Source organism: Gadus morhua, chromosome 12, assembly GCF_902167405.1.
Source record: "Gadus morhua chromosome 12, gadMor3.0, whole genome shotgun sequence".
NCBI classification, from domain to species: Eukaryota; Metazoa; Chordata; class Actinopteri; order Gadiformes; family Gadidae; genus Gadus; species Gadus morhua.
Genome location: NC_044059.1, coordinates 1144944 through 1157832, shown reverse-complemented (window position 1 = coordinate 1157832; position 12889 = coordinate 1144944). Strand labels below are relative to the sequence as shown.

The 12889-nt window shown below is 43.9% G+C and overlaps 1 protein-coding gene across 1 annotated transcript; it reads right to left on the bottom strand.

The window, feature by feature from the left end:
* Positions 1-940: 940 nt before the first annotated feature.
* On the bottom strand, positions 941-7367 carry si:ch211-262h13.5 (CY domain-containing protein). Its single transcript, XM_030372989.1, has 7 exons — positions 6554-7367; positions 5463-5573; positions 5177-5264; positions 3937-4103; positions 2844-2951; positions 2619-2705; positions 941-1773 (listed from the first exon to the last, which is right to left on the bottom strand). Exons 1-7 carry the CDS (start codon positions 6788-6790, stop codon positions 1261-1263), a joined length of 1311 nt encoding a protein of 436 aa, XP_030228849.1. The 5' UTR covers positions 6791-7367; the 3' UTR covers positions 941-1260.
* Positions 7368-12889: the final 5522 nt, after the last annotated feature.

Below are 12889 nucleotides of genomic sequence, written 5' to 3'. Positions count from 1 at the left end.
ACACATAGCACAGGGGGCCAGAAAGCTCCAGGTAACGCATCCATCAGATGCCTTACTAAGTGTATCTCCACGCATGCATAATACAATTCCTCTCCTTTCCTTCTTCATAGATATCCTAGCAAACCTTTACCAAAATAAAGTGAGTTACAAGCGACCCTGACCCGTCAAACTTTTTCCAAAGAACACTTCACTAGCATAAGCTGCATCGAAGACATATTAGATTTATAGTAGCTTCCCACAAAACGTAAAAAACGTATAGAGAATTGTCGACTGGGGCAGCTAGGGGCCGACTAACACAAAACGTAGTAAAAAAACTCAACTTGCCAAGTCACTGGCCCCTGCCGAGCCACAGGCCCCGGCTCCGGCGCTGTAGACTTTGGGCGTTTTCCTGACTCTAAGCTACTATGAAAGTTTTGGTATCTGACTTTATTATGCATAACCCACAGAAGACGATTCACGTTTTGTGTACCGTGATACACAAATAGGCCTATGTGGTAGTTGTGCCTCGTATATTTATCAATCCACAGATGCACATTACTTGTGACTCATAAATGGTCATTCACAGATATTACATGATCAACACATGTTCCGCCATCCAAAATATTTTTTGCAATCAAGATCCACAAATACAAATGTTTAACTTGTCTTCTAAAATGCCATCCACACTTTCTTTAAGAAAAAATGCAAATTGTGAACTTGTCTATACACATTTAGTCTAGTTATATCCAATGCAGCTGATCTATAAAACAAAAAGGCCTGCAAAATTTGGATGCGTACATAATATGCACCTGTAAATGGCGACATACTACATGTAAAAATAAGTTTGTTTTTTTCAACTCGTATGAAAAACACATCCATTACCTTCATAATGGGTATATAATGAGACATCATTCTGCTTATTATGTTTGTGTATGCTGATAATCATATGTAGACCTATTAGTTGTATTTGTCAATATAGGTTTCACATTTTTTTAATTGTTTGAAATATTGAATTGGTAAAATAGAAAAAATGACCCAATATATTATGAACACATTTTTGTAGCATTTGTGAACATGTTTACAGAAACATCATAATTACAATTTAGTCCCATGTTGCTGGCCCACACTATAACAAGAGAACAATTACAGTTAAAAGTTTCAATGCAAATGAAGCTGTTATTCTCTTTATTAGATCCACTTTCTAGTAAAAACAATGGTAAGAATAGCTTATCTACTTATCACCCTCCTAAAATAACACATTATGCTAGCACTTGCCTGCAGTTAAGCAGTGGTGTATCGGGCCGGACCAGGACAGGAGCGGAAGGGAGAAACACCACTGGGAAATTCCGAGAGGAAGATGGGTGCATGATTGGGTTTGGGCTGGATCTCCACCTCCCCCAAGGCCTGCCTTTTTCTCCGGTTGCTCTTATTGTAACGGAAGTCATTGGGAGGACGACGTGCCAGTGGGACCCCTGTCTCCTCCTCTGAAGAGGAGAAGTCGTGGTAGTGCTGCGGTCGACGTCGAACCGGCGCCATTGCTTCCGAGGACTCGCTAGAGGACGAGGTAAGGGAATCCGAGGGTAGAACCATAATGGGAGGATCAAAGGTCACAGGGTCAAAGGGTGCCGGGTCAGTGTGCACCTCCGTAGGAGCCGGGGGGGGGAAAGTAGGGTCAGAAATTACTTGAGGATCAGTTTCCCCTCTGGGGAACGACGTGGGCGGCCACATACTAGGCACAGGTCTCGGAAGTCTGTCATGACCCTGGGGCTGCACTGGTCTGGATGTATCAATGCTCTACAGAAATGATAAGAAGATGATATAAGATGATAGAAAGTTAGGAACAAGGATGTCTCATTTCACAGCATGCTCAGTCATGCTCTAGCCGACGTCTCTGATGACATCTAGTCATCAAGCACTTATCTGAGAATCAAAGGAAAGCATCTGTTGTTGCAAATAACTGTTAAAGTGCCAAGCCTTCAGGAGAAGCTCAGTTTTAGTTCAATCAATATTCAGTTTCTAAAAAAGTATGCCTCTTCTGACTTGGAGAAGTTATAAATCACCTATACTGCAGTACCTGAGGTCTGTCTACCTGGGTCTTTTTCGCTATCAAAACTCGAAACCCTTGCAATAATGACGTGTGAAGTTGTATTACTGATTATTGTAGAAAATAATTATGATGCAAATGATACCAGGGTGATTATTAAAACATAGCTTTGTACTAAAGTTTTATCAAGTGGGCTTTTGTGTTTTTGGAGCTTGGTGAAAATAGATTAAATGCTCACATCAAAACTCTTAGCTGTGTGAAACAGTGGTTTACGGTTTTAACGTTAATTATGACCCTGTTCCATGTAGACATGCCAGAGCCTAGGGCAATCTATACTGGAGTACTGGTATAACTAAGCAGACCCATCATTATTGCCAGCTTGATTCCCATTCTATAGCAGCGTTTCTGAAAGGACTCAGATCTCCTTTTTCATTTTTTATACATTTCTTCTACGTTATTCTCTCTCACTTCAACCTTGCAATACCACTATTTTTTTAGTTTGCTCTGCTGACATTTTGGGTGACCATTTTGTGTGTGTGTCTCTCTGTCTTTTTTTTCTGTCTGAGACAGAAAATTTCAAGTTATTTTCACGTACCTGTAATTTGAACATCTCACAGAATATTTGAACTTCAGGGTTTATCTCCAAATCACCATACACTGATCCTGCACAAAAACCTGCGGTCTAAGAACACACATAAGGAATTGAAATGTCTGCAGGGCTTTCTTTCAGGGGTTTGGAAAAATGTACAAGAGATAAACCGCCCAAATTATTCGTATAGTATTGGGCAATGCATCCAGCGTCTTGACTGCTGCCTTCTACCTGTGTGTCAGATTCAAGGTTTAGTCGCTGGCATGTCCCGCTCTCTGTTAGTCCGTCAGGACACTGCTGAACTGTGTACTCCACGAAGCTGGCCTCCACCGGTCTTACCTGTAACACACACGCGCACACACACACACACACACACACAACACACACACACACACACACACACACACACACACACACACACACACTCAACAAACACACTCAACAAACACACGCACCCACAAACCAACAAAGATAGGAACAGACTTCTGGCCAATGAGTTTGGGCAGATAGGGTCTCTGGTCCCATTTTGGTGTCTAGAGCAGAGTAATTACAGGTGTACCTCCTAACATTACTGAAGGTTCCATTCTAATGTGCCTTTTTCACCAATAGAGATAAGCTATACCCAAGTCACCAATGAATTGTCCCTTCTGGGGACAGAGAAGGGAGAATGGTCCGATGGTTGTGAAGATATCCCACGGACATCTTTAATTACACTCACAGAGTTGGCATGACCTTAGACAATGGGCCAAATAGATTATGAAACTGCGCACCACACGTCATGGCCATAGGCTGATAACAACCAAATGTTACCCCCCCCCCCCATCCTGAATATTACTGAGACATACAAATGATCCATTCTAACACATAATACATTTGCATAATCTCCTGAACATAGGGTTGCCTATGTTAAAACATGGCCCCTTTTGCCTTAACCGTTACAGGGCCGGAATCCACGATACCATAGGCACGGCCAGCTAAATTACGCAGAACATCATCAAGATATCATCACCATATCACGAGATATGACAGTCAACTCTCATTCCAAGTTGTAGAAAAACGCAACTTCTACTAGAGGAGGAAACATCTGTTTAAATACACACACACACCCTAGATCGGTGGACAATTGGAGCGGCTCATTAGACGAGTGGTTCGAATCTCCCTGTGCACATACTTAAACCTACTGTAGCTGCTTTCCGGACAGTTTTTTCTATCTTACTTGAATAATAAACTCAACCGAAGCCTCATCCTTGAAAAGATCCTGGCACAGTAGCTCCAGGGGTGTTCCAATTACTGGCGAAATAGAAAATATTTTACTGAAGCTCACCTGGGCCGAGGCTCTGGTGATCTTCTTCACGCCCAGCTGTGCTGCCATTGTGGACTTTCTCTTGTAGGAGGATAGTGTGATCCTGGCCATGTCCACAGCCACCTGGCTGTCGGCTGGCAGGAGGAGGGGACAGGTTGGACAGGTCTGCTGCAACTTCTCTGGGGAATCTGTTGGTTGGGACGAGTCACAAATATAATAGATGTTGAATGCTGCTGTAGAATTAATTACAACCAACATATCCTTGTCGTTATAGGCTTACGGATATTTACCATTTACGCATGGTAAATGTTAAGTACCCTTGTTAAGTATAAATGCTCTCTATTTGCTGCAACAGTGCTAGTTATTTGTTTATACATTTATCAGTCTAAAGAAACAGGTAGTGAGCCAGGCAATCCATGAAGAATGAAGAACTAGACTGCCAGCATGGAAACTAGGACTCATCTGATACCCCCTTACTGACACAAATTGTTCTTCTTTAAAAGAATGGTCATTCTTTCCAGATGAGCATCTAAGAACACCAAACCAGGGACCGGTGTCTTTCTTGTCGCTAAATCACTAACATTAAGTATGCCGTCCTCAAAGCCTAAGGCCCCGTTCACACGAAGCCGATTTCATGGCGAAACCGCAAAGGTCTTGTACGGTTCGGCCTTCCGTACACACGAAGCCGGCGAATCCGCTGACCGAAATCGCAAACTTCTGAAACCACCCTCGGAGGTGGTTTCAAATCTACCCGGTTTCGTTTTGGATTCGTGTGTATGCCTGAAACCGACTGAAACCGCAAACCATGACGTCATCGCCCCACCCCTCGACCTCCTAGCCAATGGCAGCCCTTATGCGCATGCTCGCCTCTTCTTCTTATTTCATTTCTTCTGGATTTCTGTACCAGAAGCAGCGCCCCTTATGGGCCTGGAATGTGTACTACAGCGTTTCTACAGATCTACCCGGTTTCGCTTGGCTTCGTCTTTACGGAGATACTCCGAAACCGGATAGATCTAAACCGTAACGGTTTTGCCCGTTTCGGCTTCGTGTGAACGGGGCCTAAGTCAGTCAAAGCAATGTTGCTTGAACAACCAATTAGAGGTTGTAACATGATAATGATTTTGAAATATGCTACTATTATCAGATTGACATCCACATAAGTAGTTGGTTGAGGTAGAGAGAAAGGGCAAGGCGGACAGAGAGAAATATTCAGCTCGTCAGTGAATGTAGATGAATCCTTTATGATGATAATGCAGCTTACCTGGGACTAGAGTGCAGTCATAGCTGTAAAGGTAGGAGAAGCCCTCTGGAGTGTGGAGAATGGTGGTGTTGCAGTTGCCAGAGATTTGCTGAAAAGAGAAACTTGTTCAAGCGAGGAACAACGTTCTATACAAAAATGCACAAAGACACTTAAAAGTTTGAATTATGACATTGTATGGATTTTGTGTGTGTGTGTGTGTGTGTGTGTGTGTGTGTGTGTGTGTGTGTGTGTGTGTGTGTGTGTGTGTGTGTGTGTGTGTGTGTGTGTGTGTGTGTGTGTGTCATACTGTTTCCATGTATGGTCTGATGTCACAGCGTTTCCATGGTTTCGGACTGCCAACATTACACTTTGTCTCAAGTACGTCTAGGTCCAGGTAATACACATTCCCTGCTGGACCCTGATGCACACAACACAACCACAAACAAACACACACAAAAACAGACACAAACACACATTCTGATGGATTTGGCACAAAATATACAGTGGCCAGTTAGATGGCAGGCTTTAGCGATGTTCAAAAATGTCAAAATGCAACGCGTTAGTTTTTAATGATAGCATTTGGAGTTTGAGATTGGAGGCAAATATAGGTTTCCTGAAGTCTTGAATCAAGTCTTTGTGTATATAGGAGAGTAAAAAGGCCAAGATGGCCTGAACAGCTGTCTGTATGGTGTTTATGGAGCCTTCTTTGTGGCAAGGCTGCGTTTCCTGGATTTCTGGACTGAAATAACCACTCTAGACATCAGCCAATTCTATCCAACTGACTGAGCAGCAATAAATAAATAAAAATGACAATTAAGACACACATGTTTCTGGTTATAAGACGATAGACCAACACTCCTACATGCATGTTTTATAATTTCACAATAACATCAACAAAGTACCAACTAACTCCCTCCATAACTAGGATAAAATAATTTCAATGAAATGAGGAATTATAATAACATCAACAGGGGAGACATTTCAACCGACACCGATTGATAGATGTGGATGACGCCCACAGGTTATAGTCTTTTGCTGAACAGATAAGCTGTTGCACTCTGAGTTAACACCAACAGGCAGCCTAATTCATTGTTTTTTTATTTAAGCTGTTGTACCTATTTCTGGCTGTATTTTTAATGGACTTTTGAGCGGTTGAGTAAACAAACAACAGTTTACTCAAAAACCATTTAGGTAAACCTTAAATTAATATTTTAATTGATAAAATAAATATGTGCACTCTTATGTCGTTGTAGTGGTTTGCAGTACCTATCTTTATTATTGCGATGCTCATACATTTCAAGCCATATTTTTCACGGCCCCTCATTTCCATCAAACGGTCGCTATTCAAAACTAATTGAATTGCCTTGCTATATAGGGATAAATTAGGGCTTTCCTGACCTGAGCGTGCAGGTGGACGTTCGCGATGTGGTTGAGCGCGAACTTGTAACCTTCTGTCCGGTCCTCGTTGATATAGGTGACGGCCAAGCGGGAGAGCTTCTCCACAGCCTTGTCGTTACAAGGAATGGGAGCCAGCTCAACGGGAGCAAAGCCTAGGTTCTGACCACACAGACAAAGTCTCTGAACAGATAGCAGGTAAAATAGCGGTATTAACGTTAACCGGGTGGATTTGTCCATGTCAGCGAGATAGAAGAAGAGCCGAACTTAAATGTGGCAGGAGGCAACGCAGTCGAGGCGTCGTTCTGTGCTGTTTTCGGAGTCTGGTCAAAGCAGGCAAGGACTTTTGGAACAGGGCTTTTGAAATTGAGCCAAGGACGGCGTTTATTTGAGCTTGCAGCCATGAGCTCTAGAATGTGTCAATTATAGTAATTATATATAATTTTCTTTCTAAGATACTCCTATTTCAACTGTAAACGTTACTTACATGGTTTTCGTTTGTATCCTAAAATGTAGGCAAATGTAGGTGTAACAGAATAAGATTCAAGCGTTGTTTGAATTTCTACATAATAAATGTTTGTCTTGTTGTAGATGTGTAGAATGTTGCAACCTGATGACTTCATGGCGCAACTGCATCCATTGTTCCTTTTCGTACACCGTACATTATGGAATTTTGCCTATGTAGCAGAATTCAAAAGGCAACGCAATTTGCAATTATAAGTTATTACATTATGGCAAACCCGGCCACCAGGCGCTCGCCATCGAGCCCTCCGCCTGGGCCTGGCTCCAGACGGGGGCCCCGGGCTTCCTCCGGGCCGGGTCACATCTCCTCTTTTTCCGTTATTCATTGGAGTTTTTTGAACTATTCTTAGTCTGGCCCCTCACCTGAGACCACTCTGCCATGAGAGACCCTACCAGGAGCACAAGGCTCCAGACAACACAGCTCTCAGCAGGTGCGCAGGAAGGTATTTTGAGTGGGGGTGCTGCGATACTGTCTATAATATAAGATACAGTATTTACATGGGGGGAAAATATGCTTATATATACACAATATATAGGCTACGTGTTGCATATGGAAAATAAATACTTGGACATAAACTATATTGGCCAAACCGATATATTGGCCAATATATCGGTTGCAAACTAACACTTTTTTTTCCACGACATCCGATCGCCGAATATGTCATTAACACCGAGTATTAAATACGTCTACGTTAAGTATTCTGACTTGTACTTGACTATAATAAATCACCAGGTATACGCAATGTCGGAGTTCATTTGAATGCTTTATTCCTCATGCCGTGCATGGTACAATCTTCAGGTTTCCGGTTCAATTGCATTTCATAATACAAGTCCTGCTTTTGGCAGTGCTAAACATTAATTTTTTAATTTCAGTTCCAAGCAGCTTAAATCCAGACAAATTGCCCCCAATTAATATTCCCTGACAGGGGAATATAAATTGGGGCAAATGGACTCGATTTAGGCTGCTAGGAACTGACGTGGGACGCTCGGAATCGGGTGGAAATATGCGATTGCATGTATTTGTGACTGTGTGTGTGTCTGTGTGTGTGTATTCGGGACACCGGGAGAGAACCGCTTCTAAAACATTCCCCCAAAACCCACACACGATTTCCAACACGCAATCTAATCAGTTCTCTCCCCAAATTCCCCCCCACACACATTTAATGAAAACACGTTCAAACGATGGTCTAACGTCCCTCCTTCTGGTAGCCATTGAGACCATCCCGTCACTGCAACTTCAGTCCGTGGGCACCGGCGTCCCGGATACACACACTCACAAAAAGAGTAACAAATACATGAAATCGCCTAATTTCCACCCGATTCCGAGCGTCCCACGTCGGTTCCAAGCAGCTTAAATCCAGACCAATTGCCCCAATTAATATTCCCTGGCAGAGAGCGCGCACAAACAGTCCACACTCACTAAACTAATACCACAAACATGACAATGCCTAGTACACAGATTCTGCACGGCGGCAGCAATAACCAAAAAATGAATAAAAATGCATGGTCTTATCTATTTGAAGACTCCAAATGTAGACTTCCGTCTAAAAAATCTAAAATTCTCTTTTGCGCCATTCTGTTCGTTCACGTTCTTCTTTATTCTTCAACAACTTCCGCAAACCCTGTGAACCCGCGAACCCCATATAGCAAGATCCCCATGCATGCCTGTTATAGCTAAAAACTAGCAAACACATTTTTCCCACGTCTATTTTCGTCCCCAAAGCCTAATTATTTGTTATATCGTTTTGATATATATATTTAATATATAAAAATTAAGAACAACTTTTTTTTTTTTTTTCTTCCTGTAGCTAGGGGGTGCTGCAGCACCCTCAGCACCCCCCTTCCCGCGCCACTGGCTCTCAGGTTCACAGGGACACGCAAACCTCTCCACCACGATAAGGTGACGGTTCCAGGAGAGGCAATGATTGACGTAAGGCTATGATTAAGCTAATCAAGAGCATATCAAGATTAAGCTAATCAAGAGCATATTTTTAAATGAGAGGGTCGGGTGCATTATTTTTATATAAGGCCTAATATTTGAGGTCCGAATTGCGGTCATTTATGTACCCGCGCACCACTGCTACATACAGATCACTTCCGCGATTTAGAAAAGTACTAGACACGCCTCCGACTACAAGTTACGCCTCCGACTACAAGTTACGCCTCCTACAAGTTACGCCTCCGACTACAAGTTACGCCTCCTACTACAAGTTACGCCTCCTTCTTGCAGGACGCAGACAGGAGTATTCTGCCAATGAATGCTGATAGGTCAGGGACGGACTTGCGACTGATTACGACCAGAGACCAAGCTTGATGGCGTCTGAAGCTGAAGCTGAATCAGAAACATTATCTTAAGGACTTTCCGTCGAAGTTAATGGTTATATATTAAATGTATATATATAATATTTATGATATATAGAGATATAGTATATATTATATTATATTATTAGGCCCTGACGTGGAATTTTTGTTGCTCCAATGCAGACCGTTTTACTTACCAAGAGAATTCTCTGCTGTTTACATTCCACCCAACGCCAATGCTAAGCTGGCACTAGTTAGGCTACAGGACATTGTACACAAAAGCCTGGTGGCACATCCCGAAAGTATCTTTATTGCGGCGGGGGATTTTAATCATGCTGACTTAAAGTCTGTACTTCATTCTTTCCACCGTAATGTAAAATGCGCTACCAGAGGGAGCAACACACTTGATCAGGTTTATACCAACATAGCCCATGCATACAGAACCCAGGCGTACCCCCACCTAGGTCTCTCTGATCATGTTTCGCTCCTCCTGCACCCCTGGCACACACCCAAAATCAGAACCAGTAGGCCCGAAGTCAGGTCTGTCAGGATTTGGCCTGAGGACGCCATCCCTAGGCTCCAGGACTGCTTCAGCTCCACAGACTGGGACAATTTCAGTGGACTGGTTGTGTTGACACGTAGGTCTCGGAATAATTATCTTGTCTCAGTCCTTGACTACATCATTTTTTGTGTGAATATTGTTACATCCTGGAAAGAATTCCGTGTCTTCCCAAACGTTAAACCCTGGATGACACCTAAAGTAAAATCCTTACTACAAGCCAGGAATGCAGCGTACAGAACCGGTGACACCAATGCATACTGCACGGCAAGATCCGACCTGAAGAAAGGCATCAGTTCTGCCAAGCAAGCATACATGACCCACATTGAAGCTCAGTTCAACAGCGCCTCATGCCCCCGGCAGGTGTGGGAGGGCGTCAGGGCAATAACGGACTACAAGGGAAGAACATCCCCCCCAGTCAACAGCAGCGCCCCCCTAGCGGAGGAGTTAAACATCTTTTATGCACGTTTTGACAGGAACAACAAGGACCCGGTGTCGCCCCCTCTCCCCTCTGACGGCTCCACCCTAGTCCTGAGCACTCATCAGGACAGAATCATCCTACGCAACATCAACATCAGGAAGGCAGAAGGCCCAGATGGAGTCCAGGGACGGGTGCCCAAGGACTGTGCGGCTGAACTAGCTCCAGTTCTCACCACCATCATTAACCTGTCTCTGGCCTCATCCTGGGTCCCAGGATGTCTCAAGGCAGCAACAATTGTCCCGGTTCCCAAGAAACCAAATATTGCAGGTCTGAACAACTACAGACCTGTGGCACTCACCCCTTTCGTCGCAAAATGCTTTGAGAAACTAGTCATGAAACACATTAAAGCCTCCATAACGCCATCATTAGATCATGATCAGTTTGCTTACCGGAAGAACAGGTCAACAGAGGATGCCATTGCCATTGTGTTACACACTCTACTAGATCATCTTGAGCACAATAACACATATGGGCGACTCCTTTTTGTTGACTTTAGTTCAGCTTTCAACACTATCCTGCCTAACAAGCTACACAGCAAACTACACAAACTTGGCCTGAACACCACATTATGCAATTGGATTTTGGACTTTCTAACCCACCGCACACAACATGTCAGGATTGGCAAGCATGTCTCCCCCACCCTGCCCATGAACACTGTGGCCCCCCAGGGTTGCGTGCTCAGCCCACTTCTCTACACACTTTTCACTCACGACTGCTGCTCCTCTTCTCCATCTAACCTCCTGGTGAAATTTGCTGACGACACAACAGTACTTGGCCTCATCACAGGAAATGATGAGACCCCATACAGGAGGGAGGCCGAGAGACTGGTAGAGTGGTGCGGTGATCACAACCTGGTTCTCAACACCACCAAGACCAAGGAAGTGATCATCGATTTCCGCAGGGCCAGACACCTCAGCCACTCTCCACTCCTAATCGGAGGGGAGGAGGTAGAGAGGGTGTCCAACTTCAAGTTTCTGGGCGTGACTGTGGCCGACGATCTGTCCTGGAGGACCAACATCACCTCTGCCGTGGGTAAGGCACAACAACGCCTCTTCTACCTTCGGAAACTAAAAAGGGCAAAACTTCCACAGGGACTGATGGTCAAATTCTATCACTGCGCAGTAGAGAATGTACTCACCTACAGACTACTGGTGTGGTTCTCCAGCTGCACCAGGGCCGAAAAGGAGGCCCTCCACAGAGTGGTCAAGGCTGCGGGGAGGATCATTGGGAAGAGCCTCCCAGAGATCTCCACAGTCTTCACCTCCCGCTGCCTACGCCGGGTGAACAACATCCTAAAGGACCAGGTCCACCCAGCGCACCATCTCTTCCAGCGACTGCCCTCTGGACGAGATACCGTTCCATCCGCTCCAGGTCCAGCAGACTGACCAATAGCCTCTATCCACAGGCTGTCAGACTGCTGAACGAACAACCTGCCCCCCGCACCCCCCACCCCCAAGCCCCCACCCCACCCCTAAGCCCTCGGTCATATAACTCCCACTCAATAACTGTGAACTGGACTGCATTGCTGCACTGTACACTATTTTCCATCTATTGCAGGACTGCAGCCCCCCCCCCCCTCTCACTCTCACACATCACAACTATGGACTGGACTTGCTGCATTCTCATTCATGTTATTATTGTTATTTATTTATTTATCTATTTATTTATTATTTATTTATTAATATATGTATATTTATATACTATGCCAGTGGTGATGCTCTAAACTAAATTTCGTTGATTAACTCTGTTGAACAAGGACAATAAAGAAATCTAATCTAATGTATTATATATTAGACATTCTCTGGTGAGACCTAGTGGTTGGCTGTGGCAGGCAGAGAGTGACCCCTATTGGTTGGCTAGTTTCCAGCACACCAGTGGAGTAGTGTGCTGGGAGCACTGCAAGACCATGCAAGACCATGGACCTATAAAGAAAGAGCAAGACATAGGGCCTCTACGAATTCTCTTTTATGCATTGTGTCATGAGTCCTTACTCTGTGGTTATGATTAACTCAGGGACTCATGCTGAAGAGTTGACTGTTTAATATTTCTGTTCAAAGTCATACATTACATACTGTGGAGCTATATCATGTGACTCCAACACGTAGGTCACTAACCTTTGAACTCCCATCCACGAGGCTGTAGCGCCCTCTAGTGGCTAACATAGAAATACCCATATCAACTCACAACACATCTCCCCCCTTAATTAGTTTGCCCAACCGGCTTAATGAAAAACATAATGATGCCACTTCTTAACATAAGTCAAATGTATAACAAAATAACAATTGGAAATCGTTGCAACGTATAAACACAATTCCATCATGTATTGCTTTACAACTGTATTATTTTCCATATTTCTTGCAACCAATATTGTCTCACACACCCCTCACTTTCCTCCTTTTTATTTTTTTTAAGAGGGTGTTGCATTAAACCGGAAAATAAAAATGTCAACATGCTGCACATTCACAACAAAGGAGAT

Excerpts from the sequence above, each read along its gene's own strand:
- si:ch211-262h13.5 (XM_030372989.1), bottom strand. The coding sequence starts at position 6,790 with ATGGACAAATCCACCCGGTTAACGTTAATACCGCTATTTTACCTGCTA. Across the intron at positions 2,952-3,936 it reads TCACCAGAGCCTCGGCCCAG|GTAAGACCGGTGGAGGCCAG; the intron begins GTGAGCTTCAGT and ends TGTGTGTTACAG. Across the intron at positions 1,774-2,618 it reads GTGAGATGTTCAAATTACAG|AGCATTGATACATCCAGACC; the intron begins GTACGTGAAAAT and ends TCATTTCTGTAG.